Raw genomic sequence first — 21,907 nt, 5'->3', positions numbered from 1 at the left:
CACTCGCTGCCAGGAGCATCTTCCCAGTCATGACCATCTAGTGTCTCCAGATACTGCCCAATGTCCCCAAGGGGAAAAAATCACCCCTGACTGAGAAACACCACTCAAAACTTGGAAGAGGGTGCACATATGAGATATGGATAACTGCAATTTTCATGTAACTAAACATACAAACACATAGGAGAGAATCAGTGAGTAAATGGTGTGAGAGTGAGAAGGTGGGAGCGTCGCGTTCAGAAGCACAAGGATTCCTACCAGAAAAGCTTCCCGGCCTGTGCTTCTCCTCCCCGTATGTAATGAGTTATTTCTTTGGTGAAATTCCATTCTTCTTCTAACAGATTTTTTAAACTATGCGATGCTTGAGGTAATTGCTGTAGCATTTGGATCCAGCTTCTCATGTAATCAAAATACACCTTAAAACACGAAAAGTAAAGGGAGACATTTGAAAGTAGAACTTGGCAACTCAGCACTCTCACCTGAAAGCTACACATCAGCAGGGTAAAGTGGGGGCGGGCGGGGGGATGTCACAGGCACGCAGCACCGACAGAAGCAAGGTTCTCACCACTGTTAGCTGAGGTCTAAATGAGGATTTTTAAAAAAATCACAAAACTAACTCCCCAGCAATTTAACATATTATTGACAACCCCTTCAAAATCCTAACAACAAAAATGTTCACAATCTACAATAAAGGGCAAAAAATCAAAAGAACAGTACCCAGAACTTTTCATTATGAATGTACTGTCAACATTATTCCTTTAAGAGGTTAGGATCTTCACTTAATGACCCACTTTAGCTTGCAATGGTGCCTTATGTGCAGAGAGGAGGACGTCAACACCCTTCTTCGCACCACCCCTTCCTAACATCCGGATTTGCGTGATAAAATGTTTTCAAGGCTTGCAACATATAAATGATGATCTAAAACCAAAATATCCAGTTGTTCTGAAGTGGGATTTATGCCCACCACAAGTCCTATTACAACAGCTTTCCCGTTCTTAAATCCTCCTTTGGATTTATCCCGTGGTCAGCAGGGTTCAACTATCAAGCAGTTTTTCTCAACAGGTTTGCAATGGCCACCTTCTAGAACAACCCTGTCTATGGACTCCTTTACTTAAAAGAATAGCTTGATGGGGTAGGAGATATTTGAGTCACACATTCTCTCTCAGAACTTTTCAGACATCACTCCACTCCCTTCCAACCCCGAGTGTGACTCAGCGTGAAGCAGTCTGTCGCCAGCCTGAGCGCCCACCCACCACTGCTCTCCCACATCCTGAAGGTGACTACACTCGGGTTTCCACACTCAGATGTTTACAGGATTCCTTTCTCTATCCTAGGTTTCAGTGTTTTCACCAGGCTACATCTCAGACTTCATTGTTGGGAAAGATATTTTTCTGAGATCTAGTAATAACTTTCAGTAGGCAAATCTGAAGTCTATTCTTTATCTCAAGACAACTCTCTTCTGCTGTATCGTTCACTGTGTCTGAGTCCTCCATCCTCCAGGTGTGTGGTGTGACTCTGCAGTTCTGGGTCTGTTATGACTAGAGTTGTGTGTGCAGAATCTGCAATTCATGGGTCTACCGTCCTCAACACCAGGCTCAGAACCGCCCTTTCACTTCTTGGTGAGCTCCCCCATCTCCGTGTTTTTCCTTCCTGAGGACAGCTTCTTCCTTGCGGCCCCCAAGGGGCAACTATCTGTCTTTTTCTTTTTCTTTTTTTTTTTTGAGATGGAGTTTCCTCTTGCTGCCCAGGCTGGAGTGCAATGGCACGATCTCGGCTCACCGCAACCTCTGCCTCCCGGGTTCAAGTGATTCTCCTGCCTCAGCCTCCTGAGTAGCTGGGATTACAGGCATGCGCCACCACAACTGGCTAATTTTGTATTTTTAGCCGAGACGGGGTTTCTCCATGTTGGTCAGGCTGGTCTCAAACTCCTGACCTCAGGCAATCTGTCCACCTTGGCCTCCCAAAGTGCTGGGATTACAGGCGTGAACCACTGCGTCCGGCCAACTCTCTGTCTTTCTATGCACTCAAAGGCTGCAAAGTCAGCTTCCTCCTGTTCCCACTGCTCCTTTTTTTTTTTTTTCTTGAGACAGGGTCCTGCTCTGTTTCCCAGGTTGGAGTGCAATGGCATGATCTTGGCTCACTGCAACCACTACCTCCCAGGTTCAAGTGATTCTCCTGCCTCAGCCTCCTAAGTAGCTGGGACTACATGCGTACACCACCATGCCCAGCTAATTTTTGTATTTTTAGTAGAGACGGGGTTTTGCCATGTTGGCCAGGCTGGTCTCGAACTCCTGACATCAGGTGATCCACCAGCCTCGGCCTCCCAAAGTGTTGGGATTACAGTCGAGAGCCACCGCACCCGGCTCCAACTGCTCCTTTTAAACCATAATTTGTACATATTCTTCTTTAGAAAGCAAAACAAAAGACCCTGCCCCTTTAAGATTTACGTCATCAGCCACACCACTGGCCCCCTCTTCAGACTGTCACCTATGGACTTCTAATCGGCCTTCATCTAACAGTCTTCCCTCCATCTCGGGCTTGGCCACCCTGCCGTGGCTTAGCATCATGCGGAAAACCCACCGAACACTTCTTCAGTCCAGCTTCCTGACTGCCTCCATCTCCAGTGGCCCTTTCTCCACTTTTGATGGGGTTCCACCTTGGATCTTGTCATTGCCAGAACTGCTCCAACCCCCAAATCACCAGTTCAAACACCTGATAATAAAGCCCCCTCTCCTCCTTGCAGGAGATTTGTTCAACCACTACCACTGCAACTTGTTTTAGCCCTGTCTGGAACCCAGTCCACTGACTGCTCATCTTTCTGCAACTCACAACCCCTTCCTTTGTTCGCTTTCCTCTGGCTTCAGTTCAGATCCCATGGGCTTATCCTTTCAACAGCACTGCTATCAGCATGCTGGCGTCCCCGCTGCTGCCTGCACCCTGCAGCCCCTTACTGTCTTTTCATCTCACCTGTTGGTCAAGACCCCAAAGCTGGCTTAAGCCTAACCATCCCATTCCCCCTGCCCACACTCAAGGAGCTGAGGGGACTAGTCATAATCACCAGCCACATAACATTTCTGGGAGTCATATTTCTATCTCTACTTAGCTCACTTTCCTTCTGTCTAGAGCCACCAGTTTGAAACTTCCCCATTTTCCTCCAACTGCCAATACCCACCACCACCCATTCTCAGCAGATGATCTCTACCTCTCCACACAAAAATAGAAGTCATTTGGTATAAAATCTTCCTGGTCCCAAACATGCAAACCTACAGGGTTACATCCTCTCTTCCTCCCTTCTTTATAGCAGAGGAACTACTGTTCCTCCTAATCCCAAAGCTTGTGCTTTGAGTTTGAGAACCATCTCCTCCAGAAGTCTGAGGAACCTCACCCTTTTCTCGTATATACATATTAATACATATATATATGTATATATATATATATATATTTTTTTTTTTCCCCCATCTCTTTCCCTTAGTTTGCAAAGTCAAGCCTGAGGGCTTTCAAATGCCCTCAGCCCAATTTAAAACTCCTCACCGGACTCACATCTTCACCACTCACCCAGCTGCAGGAGCTGGACACCCACGGTCACTCCCAACACCTTGTTCACATTTGATCCACTCGAGTCCTGCCATTTCACTGCCTACGTTTCCTTTGAATCCTTATACTTCTTTCTGAATGTATGTTACCCCCTCTAATCCAAGGACTTGCATGTGCATTCCTGGAATGGCATTGAACTGTTCCTCTCACATCTGCTCTGGACCCCCAGCCTACTCTCCACCTGCAGCTGGAGCCCCCACAGGCTGCCTGGGGTGCCTTGCTCTTGCCAGGCTCCTTTCCCAAGCGGACCGCACCTGCTACCAAAAAGGGGCTTCTCTTGATCCCTCTCTTTATAAGTTAAAAAGCAAAGAGGCTAAAAAAATTCTAAAAAGTATTCTACAAGTATCACCCAGAATAAACAAATGTTAGTATTTTGTCATATTTGCTTTAGATATGTTCTTGTTGATTTTTCTTTAATTTTTATTTTAAGTTCCGGGGTACATGTAGATGTTTTTTTCAATAAGAAATAAGATACCAGAAAGTTAGTTTCTCCTTTGTTCTCTCTTCACTTCTATCTCTTTCCTCCCTCCCCAGAGGCAACAATGATCACGAACTGAGCACATTTCCTTCTAGTCTATACGCTTTTTAAAACAATCTCTTATTATAGAAACTACAATATATAGTATTGTTTGGTCTACGTTTTTCATCTGTTACCTAAACTGGATTATGATGTATATAAATTTCCGATAAGTTGCAATGCTCCCCCCTCAGAGAAGCCTGACCTCCACAAAAAGTTGAATCGAACTAACCAGTCCACAAAAGACCTGTGCCTTTCCTGAGGGCATTTTTCTCAGCTGTAGTCTTGTTCACATGGTTCTACAATCACCATGGACCCCCCTATTCTTAAACTCTAAGAGGGAGTTTACGCTCGGCACTAGTTCCTTGGTCCCCGCATGGTGCCTGCCTGGCACACAGTGGATACCCAATAATTATCTGTAGGATGAAAACTTAAGAGCTTCCCTGCTTCTTTGCTCTTCTGCAGAAACTCAAATTGTGTACATGTGAGCTCTCTTGTGTCTCTTCTACAACTACCACATCTCGCCTATCATTTTCATATTTTCAATCCTTATAAATCCTTTTAAGTGGTTTCCTTAAGGCTATCACATGTTCCTACATCATGTATTATTATGTTTATTGTCTTGGTTACTTCTGAGGCCAGGGACCCAGGAAATGAGATAACAATTCACAGCTTTGATTTAGATTTGATGTTCCAAATGCTCACCAAGTTACTTCCTTTGACCTACATGCTTAAGTGTCTCAGTTTTTCGAGTACAGTGGATGTCCTAACGCAGAGTAAAGCCCCCAAGGTCACAGACTTTCTGCATCATAACTTGCTAATCACTGCTTCCCCTCCCCCTGCTAAGAGAGCTCCCATTCGGCAGTCTTCCTGACAACCAGAGAAGGCTGCGGTGTAGCTCGCGCTCCTTCTGTCGGGCAGCTCTTCAGTCAACAACAGAATCCCTGGAGAGACAGGCTCAGCTTCGGTCATGGCTGTCACACCCCTAGATATCCAGGCTCTAGTTAATCTCTGGGTGGGCCTTCTGGGCCTAAGGCGGAAAAGTATTTAGAGCTTGGGTTTACCTTCATTTTAGTTTACATTTCAAGGCGAATAATTCTAAGTCTTTTTATTTTTGGAAGGGTATGGGAAAGGATATTGTGGCCAATTTCCTCCTTTTCTGAAGAAGGAATTTTTCCATTTGCTGTTTTCGGTGGGTTTCCAGACAAGGGTGTTAAACATAATTTGATTGCCAATTCAATTGCTATTCTTTCCTTCCTTCCTAATAGAAACACTGATTTTGTTTGGGCTCCCCTAGTCCTCAGAACACACCTTTGCCCTGATCCTTCTAGCACATTATAGGCCATAATTTTAAAACACTGACAGTCTCTAGTTTTTTCATCTGTAAGAAGAGAGATGTGGATAATTGACAGTAATGCCAAAACTAAACTCTAAGCCTTTCTAAAACTAACTAGCTGTGAATGTTGGTAAGTCACTTAGCCTAGGCTTCCACTATCACACAGGCTCACCAATGGCACAGAAACTGGCTGACCAGGAAGGCGTGGTTCACATGCCTGATGCTCCTCACCCTGCTCCCCTGCCACTACAGGATAAAGGGCCAGCAAACACAGTTTACGAAGCAAAGCATATTCTGTCTTCTTAAACTTCTGGTTTAGTTACCCATAAAGAGAGAAAAATAATAATTTGCTTTTTGCTTTTTTCCACAACTTTTCAAGATAAAGATTTTTTTGACATAAGAAATATATAGTGGGCAGGTGTGGTGGCTAATGCCTATAATCCCAGCACTTTGGGAGGCCAAGGCGGGAGGATCACTGAGCCCAGGAGTTCAAGACCAGCCTGGGCAACATAGTGAGACCCTGACTCTACAAAAAAATTTTTAAAAATTAGCCAGGTGTGGTGGCACACGCCTGTGGTCCCAGTTATTAGGGAGGCTGAGGCAGGAGGATCGTTTGAGCCCAGTAGGTTGAGACTACAGGAAGCCGTCAACACACCACTGCGTTTCAGTCTAGGTGACAGAGCAAAACTCTATCTCAAAAAAGAAAATAAATATATAGTATTTCAAAATACAGCCATTTTACACACTTAGGTCTTTTATATAGAGAATAACTTCTAACTCATTAAAATGATTTCTTGCAATATGCCAGATATAATATGTCTCATTCCCAGCCACATTCTTCCTTCTCTACTTCTACTACAGAGGCTGGAAAGCTCAACATGTGCATTCCCAGCCTCCCTGGCAACAGTGAGGTCATGCAACAGGTCTGGTCAACAAAAGGCAGAGGAAATGTGCTGGGTGGGGTTGCCGGGAGAGCTCCTATTGCTCTGATAAAAAGGTCTGGACTTGGCTGGTAAGGTCTGTTTCCCCTTTTCTTCCCGCTTAGAAAGTGAGAGTGGTATCTGTAGGTGCTGCAGCCATCATTAGGCAGGACACAGTACATGTTAAGCAAGAATGAATGCACCCCACCTACAACGATACAGTTTTCTTTATTATTTCATTAACCTGTCACATTACGTAATCATCTATGCATATACCCTAATGAATCTAACGTGTACTTACGATACATGAACACTATCAGATACTATGGAAAACAAGAGAATTTCAAGTTATAGCCCTTGGCTCATGAAGCTTTCAGTCTAATTAGGGCAACCTGAGAAAAGAGTCTCTAATGTTAAACCATATAGTTCTAATTGTAACTGCTAAAAAGAGTTCAAAGAAGGTATAAACACAGACTAAAAGTTAAAACTGTCAGATAAAGCTTTCTAGAGAAAAATAAAACCTGAAAGTAAGCCTTAAATAGGCAGATAAAGTGGAGGAGGGGGCATTTCTAACAGGAAAGAAGAATGTGAACAGAGGTTAAAAGCACAGGGCACATTCAGTGTAAGTGAGAAGACAGGAGGTCTCTTTTTATGACAAAATAAAAATAGGTCTACTCCTGCCCAAACTATTTACAAGTCCTCAAATGTGCCAGGTTCCTTAACTAACCCTTAACTCATCTTTTTAAGATTCAGCTTCCTCACTGGAAGTGCCTCCCAGACAACGCAGCAAGCTTCTCTGCTAGCACCGAGCCCTCGGGGGCGTTACCATCTACCATGCCTAGTCCCACCAGACTATGAGTGTCTTGTTGATCTTCAACACTCCCAGAGCCATGCAAGGTCCCTAGCACATCCTAGGTATTATAAAAATGGCTGATGACAGACGGTGCACTAACATACGACCATATTTTGATTCTACTTCTGGGCCATTCTGCCATAAGATGAACTATTCTACAAGTAAAGAATGAACTAGGTTAACGTTTGTCAAAAACTTCCAACTTAAAAACAATTGAGAATTTTTTAAATGTGGATTTCAGAGAAACAAATGTAATCTAATACCAGATGGAAAGACTCTGATTCAAGATCACCACCACCGCCCCCCGCAATACACACACACAAGCTATACTTTCAGGGATCATTTCTATAATTCATTACTAGAGAAGTTTATCTGAATATGTATGCCAACGCTGTTTGCAAAACAAGGAAATACAGGCTTACTTTTTTTAAAAAAGAAACAAAGAAAGAAAGAAAAATTCCTCCCCACTGCTTCTGACCATAAGCATTTTATGTAGATCCTCTTCAAAAGCGTCAATGTTGCAGTCGGGCTTCTCCAAGTCCTCCAGAACCTCCTGCAGCATGAACTGGTAGTACTGCTTCATCAGCAGGCCGCCCTTCAGGACCTCCTTACACTCTCTCACCAGCTGCAAAACAACACACACAGGTTCCAGCAGCCATAAACTCCAACCAGACGATCCGTGTTTTAAGAACTTAAATCTTCAAAAAACTCAGAGGGAACCTTGTCTCTAAAAAACCTACAATAGTTTCTAGATTCTTGATCAGTTCATTTTATGTAAATACCTTAGTAGTCTCAATTGAGAAGCAACACAACAGTGAAAATAAAAGAATTTAATACTACAGCATGGATACACAGAGAAAATACCATATAGGCAATTACTGCTTTGCTAAAATAAATTCTCTTAACAACAAACTTATATAGAAAGTAAATCCCATAGAATAAAATAAATTTTTCTACTAATTTACATTACAAGAAATGTGAGAAAGAAAAACCTCCTAATGATCAAAAACATAATAAAGATTCAAAGGTACTTTTTACCACAAAGCAGGTGGCCTTCGCAATAATTTAGCATAGTTTACCTACTGTGATTTGTGGCCCAGTCTACCATCAAATAATGACCACCAAAACCAACCAACCGACTTAATATTATGTGATGGAATTAGATAAAAATCAACAGAAAAAAACAAAACAAAAAATGGGCAAATTTGCAATATATAGATCTAATAGGTAATAACCTGCCAAACATGGGCAGAAGGTTGAAATGAGACAACCTGGAAAGCCCTTCCCATTAATAAAAAGACTGAGACACAATGTACGCAAATTCTAATAAACAGGGACTGTAATATGAGATCACACAGTCACATTCGTTTTCATACATGTTAGCCAAACCTTCACTGCCGCTAATGGAAAGGTAAACTGATACGAACTTTCTAGAGTCTAAAAATGTATGACTCATCTATATACTATTATGTTTTACACTCGAGAAATAATCAGAGATCTAAACTAAGATTTCTATACAAGCATATTTATCACAATGTTACTTAAATCAATGATAATTAACCAAATAAATTGTGATGTGCCTATACAGTAGAATACTGTTGCAGCCATTTAAATTCTTGCTTTTGAAAAATACTTACAGGGAAAAAACTCACACACACACATACTTACTTGTATGTGTAGGAAGTTATGTATGTGCAGGAAAAACAAATGGATAGAAATACACCAAAATGTCATAGCAGTTATCTCTGAATGTCAGAATAACAGGGTTTTTACAATTATTTTTGATTTTGATTTTTGTATCTTTTTTTGTACTTTTCTAAATTTCTAAAATAAACATGGATTGCTTTTATTGACAGAAGTCTCTCCCAGAAATGTTTTAAAGTAATTATCCACTGTAAGAGAGCTATGGCTACAGTTAAATCTAACAAAAAGTGTTCTGTTCAGATTATATAATTATCAATTTCTCTATTAAAGATGTCACTTAGGTGCTTGTAACTGATCTTTGAATGCATTTAAACCAAAATTTCTGCTTTCTTTCTACTCTAGCAGTGCTACATTAATCTAAGTATTGTTTTTATTTTTCAAAGTATTACAACATACATTAGTATTTAGTCCTCACAATAGCCCCATCAACAAAAGACAAACTCCACCTTGCTTTACCAGGCTATATTTCTGAAGTATTTCTTTCATAAAGAAGGAAGCTGAGAAGTATTTTCCCAAAATGTCCTAGATAACCACTGCGATGCTGAGGATGAGTTAAAAGCAAGGCCAAAGTGGACAGCACGACAATAACCAGAAACAAGAGGGTGAGAAGGAAGGGGAGCTAATGTGGAAACAGAGCTCTGGCGGTGCTGGGCATGAACCAAAGGGATGGAAATGAGATGCGGGGGACAATCTCCAAATGACTTTCATTAGTCATTCTATTCTACTCCTAATTAAACAAACAAATCCTATTTTGTACCTACTGTATGACCTGTATTCACCTGCCTTTCCTCAATCTGTACTGCTCACCTATGCTTTGTCTTACCATTCACAGAGCCGGGTAGCTCTTAGCCCTCCAATCCCTATGGGATAGACACGTACAGTCTACAAAAAACATACCAACCTTTCTTCTTTTGGGGACAAGGTCTGGAAATTTTTACTTTATATGGTGAACATCAATATGTTAATATCATAAATAATAAATACAGACCCTCTTCAGCACTCACTCTGCTGGATACAACTGCTTCCACCCATTCCGCTGCTGCTCCTGGGATATCAAACATCCGTAAGATCCCACCCAGAATGAACAACAACGAAGAAATCATAAGCTGTCACTACTGTTTAAACCACACCACTGCTTAAGCAAGCAGAAAGTCCAAACCCCTCCCCATGCCTATTCTAGACATTTATCTGTTTACATGTACTTCAAATAGAAAGAAAAAATAAATTTAAGAATCTTATACTCTACCTCTTATGAATGAATTTTAAATTTTAGTCTTCAAAGACTGAAACTTTAAAATACTTAGAACAAGGAAGTGGATGACAGAAAGGATGAACCACAATCTTACCTTTGAGGACTGCATATAAAGAACATTTTTAATTACCCTAAAAAATACAGCTTAAAACCATGGACAAACAGTCATTTTTCACTATTTGCGACAATTAAGAAAAAAAAAGGAACTCTTAAAATAAAAATGATAAGCCTGTAGGATAATATAATAATTGCTAAATATTTTAAAGAGTCTTTGAAGCAAACCTGCTTAATACTCAAGAGAGATGGTTCTCCAGCAGGTCTCTGCTCCAATCTTAACTTCAGACACTCATGTATGACATTCAGAAGGACTCGGCAGAGAACTAGGAAGGCAGGTTCGAATGAAGGTAAATCCATGGCCTTCAGCTCCTCCCACGACACAGCACTGCATTTCTCCTCAGATGAAGGTGGTGTCCTTGACAACTGCACATAATCTGAACCCCACATGGGATCTGGAAATTCAGAAAACTATAACAAAAATTCAACAGGCACAGATTAAAAGAGCACACGAGACAACGTTCTATGGTTGTGGTTATAAACTCTTATTCTCTACAATGTGCTAACAAATCTACAAAAATTCTAATTTTACAGGGAAAAGAATATTTAATAATTTAATGAATTTAACAACTTCAACATTTTCAACATAGATCCAAAAAGTTCTAAGAATGCTGGAAACCATAATGAGAACCAAAACCAAATTGCAATACTTTGATCAAAGAAGTATATTAGAAAAAGAATCAGGTTCATCTTTAACATTTTTGCCTCACACTTAAAATGATCAGTACACTTTATTTTTCAGGTTATATACAGTACTATCGACAACTATCTCTAGACTGGAAAAAAAACCAGAGAATTACTAAAATTAGAGAAAACATTACAAAATCAAATAACAGCTCATCCTAAGTAGCCATTTATGAAAACATAAAAACTAATCAGTTCCACTAATTCTTCTGTCCATTTGTTCCCCTGGGCTGTAATGAACGATGCTGACAGAAAAATAAAAAAATCGTTAAGATCAACCTGGTTGGCATGACTCAGTTATCCGTTTTGTGATGCTTCCCGGGAACCCTAGTGTTGCATTGTCCGCCCCCACCCCCGTTCTTTTAGCTGTTCCTCTCAAATTCCTTACACCTTTCCCCATAAAGTAGGGGATCTGGAATGTTGGGAGCACTCTCTCTCCTCCTGGTCACTCCTCCCTGGCTCCCCAAGGCCCCTGCTTCTCCTCCCTTTGGTCCTCACCCACCTTCTCCCTGCTCCATGGGAGCTATTTCTCCCCTCCCCATCATTCCTCACCAGAACCCCTACTCTCTGCCATCAGAGTATTTCACATTCCACCATAACTTGGGGACAGAACTTCCTGAGGGCAAGGACTTTCACTTCCTTACCACTATACTAAAAGGACCGTCCCCACGCCTGGCACTGATTACAGCAGACAGTAATTGTTGCTGCATTCATGAATGATACCCTCATCTGACACTTCCAAGTGCTGCCCCCGACCTGCTCATCTACCAAATATGGCCCAAACAACTTGAGCTGCTATGGAAGACCCTCCATGACCTAGTCTCACCCTCCAGTGCTGCCTTCTCTCCTGCCTCCACGTGACACTCTCAACCAACCCTCATACACGTGTGCCATCACCAGCCTCGCTGCCCATGCTGCCTCCCCACCTGGAAATGCTCGCCTCTTTATTTTCCACTTCAAAATCCTTAGTTTTCAAGGTTCACCTCATGATACCTTTCCAGTGACTTTCTTCTCGCCCCCAACAGCATGCCACTAAAATACTCTAAACCCTGAGTTTACCTTGACTTTCATGATAGAGACGGTGTGGCTTAATGAGAAAACAACCAAGGTCCAAAAATCAGAAAAGCTGGTTTTGAGTCAATTAGCGATGTGATTCTGGAAGCACTGAGTGGTCTCTCAGGGTTGATTTCTTCATTTTAAAAATAGAGCCATCATCTACCTCTTAACAAGATTAAACAGCATGCTGTACACATGGGGAAAATGCTCTAAAAACATACTACATATAACATTAGTAAAATCACTACTGTTAACATGCTGGTCTCTCCTTCTGGACCATTAGTTGCTTTACAGCAAATAGAAGCAGCCATATCTTAAGTCAGGTTTGCATAAACCCCCACATCTAGAACTGTCAGAGGACTCAAGGAATCACAAAGAGCCTCAGCTGCAGAGTGGACTAATTTTTACGGCTATTATCTTCTTCAAGATGATTCCCTGTTTCTGTGTTTTCCCATTTCCAGCGGACAGCTTGGCTTTCACTAATTAATGCTCATTCATGGCCTTCCACACTTTTCTTTCCTTGAACCATACATGCAGACGTTTAACATGCTTTATCAGTTCTACTAAATACTCCTTAAATCCACCTTCTCCTCTACCCTCTGCCTTAACTCACAGTGGATCTTCAACTGCTTTTCTGATTACAACGCGTCAATCCACTGACCTCTCAATAACCCACAAAGTGATTTTGTTCCAAGGCTTGTCTTAGCCCTTCTAATTTAAAATGCAATGCTTCACTGACAGCCCTAAGTGTCAGACACTTTTATTTAGCCTAATGGCCGGGTCTCTGCATAGATCTTGATCCTTATCTCCTGCCACCACCTTTTTCTCCTTTACCCATAACAAACCTGCCTCTGTGCTTTTGCACAAATTAATCCCTTTTATTATCAGAAGTTCTGATCTGCAGACAGTGTTCTGTCCCTGGTGAACTCTTCCTCTCATTAGGAAGAAGCCCAGATGCCACCCTCCTCTATGAAGTTTTCTGTGATTGCCTCAAATAACTCATTTAATCTCTCCCTTTTCTCACAGTATGTGCCTTGCAAATGCTTCCTCTGTTGTATTTATCATGCTTTACTGTAATGCATTATTTTATCTATTTACCCATTAGACCATCAGTTCCATGAAAAAGATTGTTTATCTCCAGTTAACTATGGGTCTCTAAAACTTAGCTCGGTACTTGCCACATAATAGATGCTTATGTTTGATGAATAAATTAATAGGTAAATACTCCTATAAAAGTGCCAGTGTTTCTTCTTCCCCAGCTATTAACAATCTAACACTAAAGAATGGAACATATGATGTCATCAACCTTGTTAACAAGCTCTTAGTTCTCAAATTCCCTATTGTACTCCTTAATGCCAACAGTAATTATGTTAGTGACAGATTGACAAGGTCTACAGTTTTAAAAGTGGATGTTTTGATTTTCAAAAAGAATAACATATACTTGGCATAACTGAGATACACTTAATGACAGAAACGAGGATATGCCTTCTTCTTAGTATAAAATTACCATCAAGATAAAATGTCTGAAGGGAAAAAATTCTTGTCTCTTAAAACACAGACGTTTAGTCTATTATAACCTGACATCAAACAATGTTAGTATATAACCACTAAAATATAAAGTTGGAAGAACACACCGTTTCCACGTAGTAATCTGCATTAGCACTAAGGAAAACAAGATTAATTTATCCTTCTACATTTAATACATACTTTTGCACTTAAATTAGTACACACCTGGGTTTCCCTAACAGGCAAGAATTTCTAAAATAACCACTAAAATAATTACTTGTAATAAATGTGGTCAGGGTTGTGAAAGGAAAACAAATCTTGGAGCCCCCAAATCATTAAGCTAAAGGGAAAAGTCAAGCTGGGAACTGCTTAGGGTAAACCTGCCTCCCATCCTGTTCCCTCTGCTCACTGAGATCGATGCATAAGGAAGCTAATCAGAAATTCAAAAAAATGTAACGTTTTGTCTCTTACCTACCTGTGACCTGCAAGCCCCATCCCTGCTTCGAGTTGTCCTGCCTTTCTGGATGGAACCAATGTACATCTTACATATATTGATTGATGTCTCATGTCTCCCTAAAATGTATAAAACCAAGCTGTGCCCTGACCACCTTGGGCACACGTAGTCCGGACGTCCTGAGGCTGTGTCACAGGCGCACACATCCTTGACCTTGGCAAAATAAACTTTCTAAATTAACAGACCTGTCTCAGATATTCAGGGTTCACAGCTTAAGGTATGTCTAAGTAAAGGCTTTAGACACTATAAATGCTTCCCTCCACCGCCTCTGGTATAATGATATCAGAAAACAATGTTTATATAAAGCTCTATAAAATTCACCAAACTTTCTAAGATAAAATTCTAAATAATTCTTTCGGCATTCCAAACAGTCCCAGCCTGCTGACTTTGTTTACGGGCTCAATGAGCCAAAGGCACAATCCCTAGTTCTCAAAAAAGTGCAAGACCACATTGCCTGGGAGAGCCAACAGCCAGACCTCCACAGTCACAGAGGAAACCCCTTCCTGCTGGAGGAGCTTGGTATGTCAATACATGTCCAGACAGAGAGGAGCAGATGTTTCAAAAATTCAGCACTTCAGAGGAAACAGCAATTTCCTTAAGAGGAGACTAAAGGGAAGAATCAGAACAGCTGGGCTCAATTAATACCGATTTAATGTAGAAAACAGGAGAGAACAATAAAAATACTTAATATGAGATCTCATTAAAGTCCTCTGGAAAATAATAAATTAAGACTTCTGAAATAAACTCAAGAAGACAGTGAAAATAGAATGAACACTGCTAAAACTGATTTAATAATCTAGAATTAACTGCAGAAATTATTACTATAACTCAGAGCAAAAAAAAAAAGAAAAGATGAAATGGAAACTTTGAGTAAAAACAAGAGACATGGAAGTCAGATCTAGCGGCTCTAACGTAAGATCAGAGTTCCATAAAGAACAAAAGGAAAAGGGGAGAAAAGCATTTGGCATAGTCAAAACACCACTAAGATGTAAAGCAGCAGCAGCCTCTGAATAGGGATGATCTCAAAGTACAATTTACTTACCTTCTCTAAAAAACTATTCAAAGTATGGTTATGGTAGAGTCTAGTTAAATGACAACTAGACTGGAATAAAAAAATCACAAGATAGGGAAAGAAAAATAGCAAACAAAGAGAAAAGCCATAAATTTAACAAAACTTATATAGGTTGCACATCCCTAATCCAAAAACCCAAAATCTGAAATGCTCCAAAATCCAAAACTTTTTGAGCACTGACATGTTGGATTTGGGATGCTCAACTGGTATCCATTCTGCAAATATTCTTTTTTTTTTTTTTTTTTTTGAGATGGAGTCTTGCTCTTTTGCCCAGGCTGGAGTGCAGTGGCGCGATCTCGGCTCACTGCAAGCTCCGCCTCCCGGGTTCATGCCATTCTCCTGCCTCAGCCTCCCGAGTAGCTGGGACTACAGGCGCCCACCACCACGCCAGACTAATTTTTTGTATTTTTAGTAGAGACGGGGTTTCACTGTGTAGCCAGGATGGTCTTGATCTCCTGATCTCGTGATCCGCCCGCCTTGGCCTCCCAAAGTGCTGGGATTACAGGCGTAAGCCACCGCGCCCAGCCCACAAATATTCTAAAATCCGAAGAAAGCTGAAGTCTAAAACACTTCTGGTCCCAAGCATATCGGATAAGGGATTTTCAATCTGTATAGGCAGATACAACTATATGATAATTTGGTTACTGACTACAATTCGAGTTCTAGAATGAAATATTAAAAACACAATTTTAAGTACACTATAAAGAAAAGGCCTGGATCTTGCATTCCAAATTATTACAATAAAACCAGTGAGCAGAGAAAGGGACAGTGCAGTGCAGGAACATATATCTGTTATCATCTTATTCCAGTGAAGAGCACAGGATCAAACACAGTGTAAAACCCCAGATCAAGCCTAGCCAAACTAGGAAGATTCAATAATATAAGGACATGGATAAAATGCATAGTAAATTCTTATAATTTTATGTTGCCTTGGTATGCACTTTGAATCTAAGTGGAACCTTCTCATAGCAGAAGCAGGGCTCTGTCACCCTTGACACAGGGTGCAGTTCTACACTGCCTCCCAGTTCCTCAATGTGGCTGATCCAGATACCTGCCTTATACAACTTCCTCCTAGTGACCACCTCCCTATGGACAGCTACACACAGACTGGTTCACTGGCCCTGACCCTCATACCTCTCATGGACAGTGCAGACACAGCACTGTGACTACCTCTGTAACAGCGTGACCTCCTGGAACTTGTGCCTGCTTGCTTTAAATCCACCAATTAAACCTCCCTGAGGGAAATCTGTTTGGACAATACCTTGGACTCCACGAAGGCATTGGCCCATGGGTCCCTCCCTCTCTCCCTGTCTGCACTTCCTGACCTCTGCATGAGCGGCCTGTAGGCGTGCCGTGTACCCTCCAGAACCTGCAAGTAATAAAATCTTTATTTCCATCTTGTGTCTCTTCTAATCATTGAAAGGGTGCTCTCCATCTTAGAGATTCTATATTAAGACCATGCAATGTAATTACAATAATAATTCTGATGTCATGTTGTGTGGATTTGACAAATCCATAATAAAGCCCATGCGGAAGAAAGTAAGGTGCAAAAATAAAAACAGCACAGAAACTTCTGAAAAGAAACAATGGGCAACACTGTCCTACAAGATACCAAACCTTACTAATAAGCCTACTCTATTTAAAATAGAATAAGCCTGCACAGTAATAAACAGATCAGAACACAGAAACATACCCAATTATCTATAATTTAATGTAAAAAAAAAGTAGGCAGCAGTTTAAGAAGTTGGAAAATAATGGGTTATCTAATGTATGTTATAAGCAATTAACAGAAAAATAATGACATGCTTACCTCATACTATATCTCACAGTATCACAAGTATTCATTTCTAAAATTATGCAGCTGTTTTAGAAATTCTTACTGGTTATTATGGGAAATCAAAGTATGTATTAAACACAAAAATACATGTTGAACAATATATTTGGAAAAAGAAATTCCAATGTAGTAAAATCTAAAGATAGAGCTCTGCATTAGGTTAAACTATATAAAAATTCCCACTTTCGTTCATTGAAAATGATCAAATACTGGCAATTTAGTACAGGTCACACTGAAAAAAAGAATTCTGGGAAAAAGTGGTGGCAACAGGGTTTCAATTTCCCTTCAACGCCCTCTCATAAAAATGGAGCAATGAGGACAGCAAAACCAAAACTCTGTGAGACAAACCTCCAACAAAACTAGATGAAAAGGGGTGGTCATGACTCCCCAAAGAGAAGAGGTGGTGGGAAAACCATGAACAGTTCCAAGAGCCATGTGGTATCAGCATTAGCGGAGGGAAGCAGAGGAAATTAACACGGTGTCTGAAGGGCGTAAAGAGGCAATTCCCAAGTCATGATGAGTGCTCTATGAAAAGCTCACAGAGTCTACAGAGAACTTCTGTGAAATTAGGAATGATTTTGGCACTATTCATGAGTGAAGGCAAGGGGTTGGCAGTAAGGTCTGAAAGGGCTGGAGTGGTTTAGGCCCCATAATATCTTAAAACTAGTACCCAAAATTCCCTTCCAGGAATTCTCGGCTCCACATCGAGGAAAAAAAGTGAAATCCAACTCCCCAGTAAAGGACAACAGGAGGAAAGGGAAGAGGAGATCAAGAACATGGGAAGAAGAACAGTCCACAGACCTCAAACAATAACAGAGAAGATGGTTTGAAACTTGAGAAGAAGGTACTCAGAGCCCCAATCCCAAACACTTTCCTAACTCCCTCTCTCCTTTAAGTTCATGGAAACAAGTATCATGTTTAAAAACAAGCAACAGAAAAGAACTGTAGTAGAATCTAGCACAAGGTTACCATAAGCAGAGAGAGAAAAAGGAGAATAACCCTCCAGACAGTGAGCGCTTGCCAGAAAGATATGTCCACTAAGCAGATGAGAATTGTAGACCCATTTCTGAAATAAACTAAAAGAAATTAAGAAAATCATAAAAAATATAAAATAATGACAAAAATTAGAATTAGAAAAAAAACCTCAGTGATAGAACTCAGAATTTAATTTTTTAATCAAAAATCAAATCAATTTTACTTCCCAAATCAAAAACAAACTAGAAGGCACATAAGAGCAAATAAACAGAACAGATAATGCCTTCACTGAAATGAGGTCAACAAAAGAAAACTTTATAACTCAAAAAGAAACTAAGAAAAAGAAAAGATCTGAAATGAAATGACAGAGAAGACAGGCAAAGTAGATCCAAAATATATAAAGAGCAGTTCCCAAAGAGAACTGAGTCAGTGAAGCAAAAATGTGAAACTGTAAGTTAAGAAACTCACTAGAAATTTAAAAAACAGACTGACAAACAAACAAACTAAGCTATTTATTCAAAGTGTACACCATGTATCTGAAAATATCAAATTGGAAAAACCAACACTGTAAAACTAGTAGAGTTTAAAGAAAAAAATCCTTTAGGTATTCAGCAAACAAACAAAGGTCTTGTAAATGGAAACAAAAAATCACATTGTCATCAGACCATTCAACATCAATGCTTCCTGTCAAAAGAATGAATAACAAATTTATCCAAGGAAAGAAAATATAAACCAAAGATTTTATGGACAGCCAAACAAACTTCCAAGTATAAATGTTGCAAACTGTTAGAAACATGGCAGAACTCAGGAAATGCTGTCCTCCTAAGCCCTTACTCAGAAATCTACTAAAGAACAGGTGTCACTCAACCAGAATGACTCAAGAGACTGGGATATAATAATTAAAAATGAGCCTTTAAACAAAATCTGAAACTTCTATCTACATGTCTATTATAAATATTTTATCTATCTACACACACACAACCCTGAAGAACTGAGACTAAATGACAGCTATGGGGGAGAAAGTACTGTCATACATGGCTGTATGATTGATAATACAGATATACCACACCACCACCATCTGGGGGAAAAGAAAGGGCATATGAAATACCTTGGCATTTCACTGGCAGTAAAAGAAAATTACTTCAAATGAAACTTTAGAAATAAAAGGATAATTCCAATATAGCTCAAAGTTGGGAACAAGCAGATTAAAAAATTGAAGAGGGGATATTAAGGGTGTTATGTAAAGATATTAATACAAAGACATCTTGGGGGAAATAAACTCATCTTAAACATTAAAAGTAAATAAATAAACAAAACTATATACTTCCAAAAAGCTTACACTAAAAAACAGAAGTATAAAACATAAAATGTTTTAAAAGATTAACTATCCCTGTCAGAGAAGCTAAACTTCTTTGAGAATACATTTAGATTTTCTTGTAAAACCAAGTACTTTACATAATTCTTATAAAAACAAATTAAAAACCAATACCTAAAAATAAAATTTTAAGAAATCTATGAATAGATCAACAAAACGTGGTATAGCCATACAATGGAATATTATTCAGTCATAAAAAGGAATGAAGCGCCAATACATACCACAGCAAGGATGAACCTTGAAAACATTATGCAAATGAAAGAAGCCAGTCTCAAAAGACCACATACCATATGACCACATTTATATGGCTAGACAAATATTAAGAGACAGAAAGTAGATTAGTGGTTGCCTAGAGATAGGGCTAGTGAGCACAGGAATTGTGGAGGTGACAGCTAAAGGGTACAGGACTTCTTTTAGGGGCAATGAAAATGTTCCAAAGTTACACAGTGAGGATGGTTGCAGTGGTGATGGTTGCACAACTCCAAATACAGAGAACCACTGAACACTTTAAATGGTGAATTTTATGCTAAGTGAATTAAATCTCAATAAAGCTATTATTTTGGAAATACAGTAGAAAAAAGAAGAGAATCTAACTGTATATCTAGTCAGTGGCAGAGCCACGAGAAGAAATGTTCCAAAAGTCTTTAAAATGCAGTTATCTGATGTTACATCCACAGAGGGTTATAACCTAAGGATGGTCAAAAACAAAACTTGAACTGTTTTCCAGTAATCACACTGAGATGATTGTCTATTTTGGAATATAGTCAGTATCTGATATTCTGTCACACCTGGTATCACAGAAAATTGGGCTTCTCAATAAAAAAAGAAAGGTGGTGATATATGGATTAAGTCAGAAGAGATTAAGCAAAATTCTCAAATCCTGAATTTGAATCAGAACTATCAGAAAGGACATGTGATGCATTTTGTGTATGTGTTTTCATCTGCCCACTAAAGAGTAAAACAATGACCAGCCACAATTTCAGCTGCAATGAACAATGCTGGGGTACAGACGGTGGTCTTGGAATATACCATTTCTCAATAAAAGGAACTAGGGTTCCTTAAAAATGTATCTGATTCTCAGTGGCCGGGCGCGGTGGCTCGTGCCTGTAATCTCAGCACTTTGGGAGGCCAAGGCCGGCAGATCACTTGAGGTCAGAGTTTGAGACCGGGCTGGCCAACATGGTGTAAACCCGTCTCTACTAAAAATACAAAAAATTACCTGGGCGTGGTGGCGCATGCCTGTAATCCCAGCTACTCAGGAGGCTGAGGCACGAGAACCACTTGAGCCAGGGAGACACAGGTTGCAGTGAGCCAAGATCACGCCACTGCACTCTAGCCTGGGCAAAAGAGTGACACTCCTTCTCAAAAAAAAAAAAAGAAAAAGAAAAAGAAAAAGAAAACAAAACATATCTGACTCTCAACCTGGAACAGATATACAATGTCAGCCTAGGATAGCCAGTTACACTAAATAACATGGAAGCTATCAAAGGACTGTGAAAAAAGGAGTCAAGCCAATTGAATATGTTCCCATTGTCCAAAGATGGGACGTGAACATTAATTACAATAATTACTTCAATACATTACAGTAATGACATCCATGGATTGAAACATACCAAATATGTTTACATTCATGAGTTCAAAATCATACTAATAACACTAATTTGTCATCAATAAACCACATCATTATTTTAAAAAATAGTAAATAAAAGGTAAAGAATCAAGCACATTCATCTTGCCATTTGTGTCAACTATTCCACTAAGTAACCATATAATAGGTGAGGAAAAGTTTATCCTTATAGCAATATCTAATAAATGAAATGAATAATAAAGAAGCTAATAAATGAAGAAGAAATGAGAGAATTAGAATATCCTCACTTTTCAGCCCTTAATGTATTAAGGAATCTAGGCAATGTTCATCAACTACTACTAATGGCACAAATAGTCAGATATGTGTGTGTCCTGGGAAAGTAGTGTTAATACAATCAACCAATTAAAAAATCCTGAATTTGATCAAGCTACTCTATTTTACAGCCAATTCACAGAGAAGACACAGAAAATAGAAACATGTGGGGCAACTGGGATACAATCATAAAAATTCAGACCCTACGGGATAAATGACCCTGCTTCTTCATATATGGCAAAAAAAAAAAAAAAAAAAGGCAGGGGGAATCTACAGACTAAAACACTTTAGAAATATAATGAACAATGATAACACATGGACATTATTTGCAAACTGATTCAAAGTGTAAAAAGAAAACCATGACAATTATAAAATTTTAAAATAATCTCTGAGTACAAATAAAATAAGGTAGTCATAAAATAACAACAGACATGACTATATAAAAATGTGAAATTTCTATACAGTGTTAAGTATCCTAAACAAGTTAAAAGGCAAATTGAAAGAAGTATTTACAACCATCATAGAAAAATGAATAAAATTCATAAATAGTTCCAACAGATCAATAATAGAAAGGCAGCCTAACAGAAAATGAGCAAAATAAATAAGCAAACGAAAAGACATGCAAATGGCCAATAAACATGAAAAACAGGCTCAGTGTCACTAGAAATGAAGAGAAAGATTTAGGTCGGGTGCCAGTGGCTCAC

At 39.6% G+C, this 21,907-nt stretch overlaps 1 protein-coding gene across 11 annotated transcripts in view; it reads right to left on the bottom strand.

The window, feature by feature from the left end:
- Window positions 1-21,907, bottom strand: part of MAP3K4 (mitogen-activated protein kinase kinase kinase 4) — a 125,426-nt gene that overhangs the window by 35,521 nt on the left and 67,998 nt on the right. For 10 of the 11 annotated variants that reach the window (XR_010158238.1, XR_010158240.1, XR_010158239.1 and 7 more), the window contains exons 4-6: window positions 10,456-10,698; window positions 7,696-7,842; window positions 256-413 (exon numbers count right to left, since the gene is read on the bottom strand). Coding sequence is in view for 6 of the 11 variants with exons in the window: in XM_016956586.4 (XP_016812075.3) it covers window positions 256-413; window positions 7,696-7,842; window positions 10,456-10,698 (548 nt within the window). In the remaining 5 variants the exon portion in view is untranslated. Of the gene's footprint in view, window positions 1-255; window positions 414-7,695; window positions 7,843-10,455; window positions 10,699-14,008; window positions 14,165-21,907 lie in introns of those variants that run through there. The other variant, XM_016956588.4, reaches the window with a different exon arrangement.

The sequence above is a fragment of the Pan troglodytes genome, chromosome 5, assembly GCF_028858775.2.
Source record: "Pan troglodytes isolate AG18354 chromosome 5, NHGRI_mPanTro3-v2.0_pri, whole genome shotgun sequence".
Taxonomy (NCBI): Eukaryota; Metazoa; Chordata; class Mammalia; order Primates; family Hominidae; genus Pan; species Pan troglodytes.
Note: the sequence above shows the minus strand (reverse complement) of the source record. Positions and strands in the feature narration are given on the sequence as shown.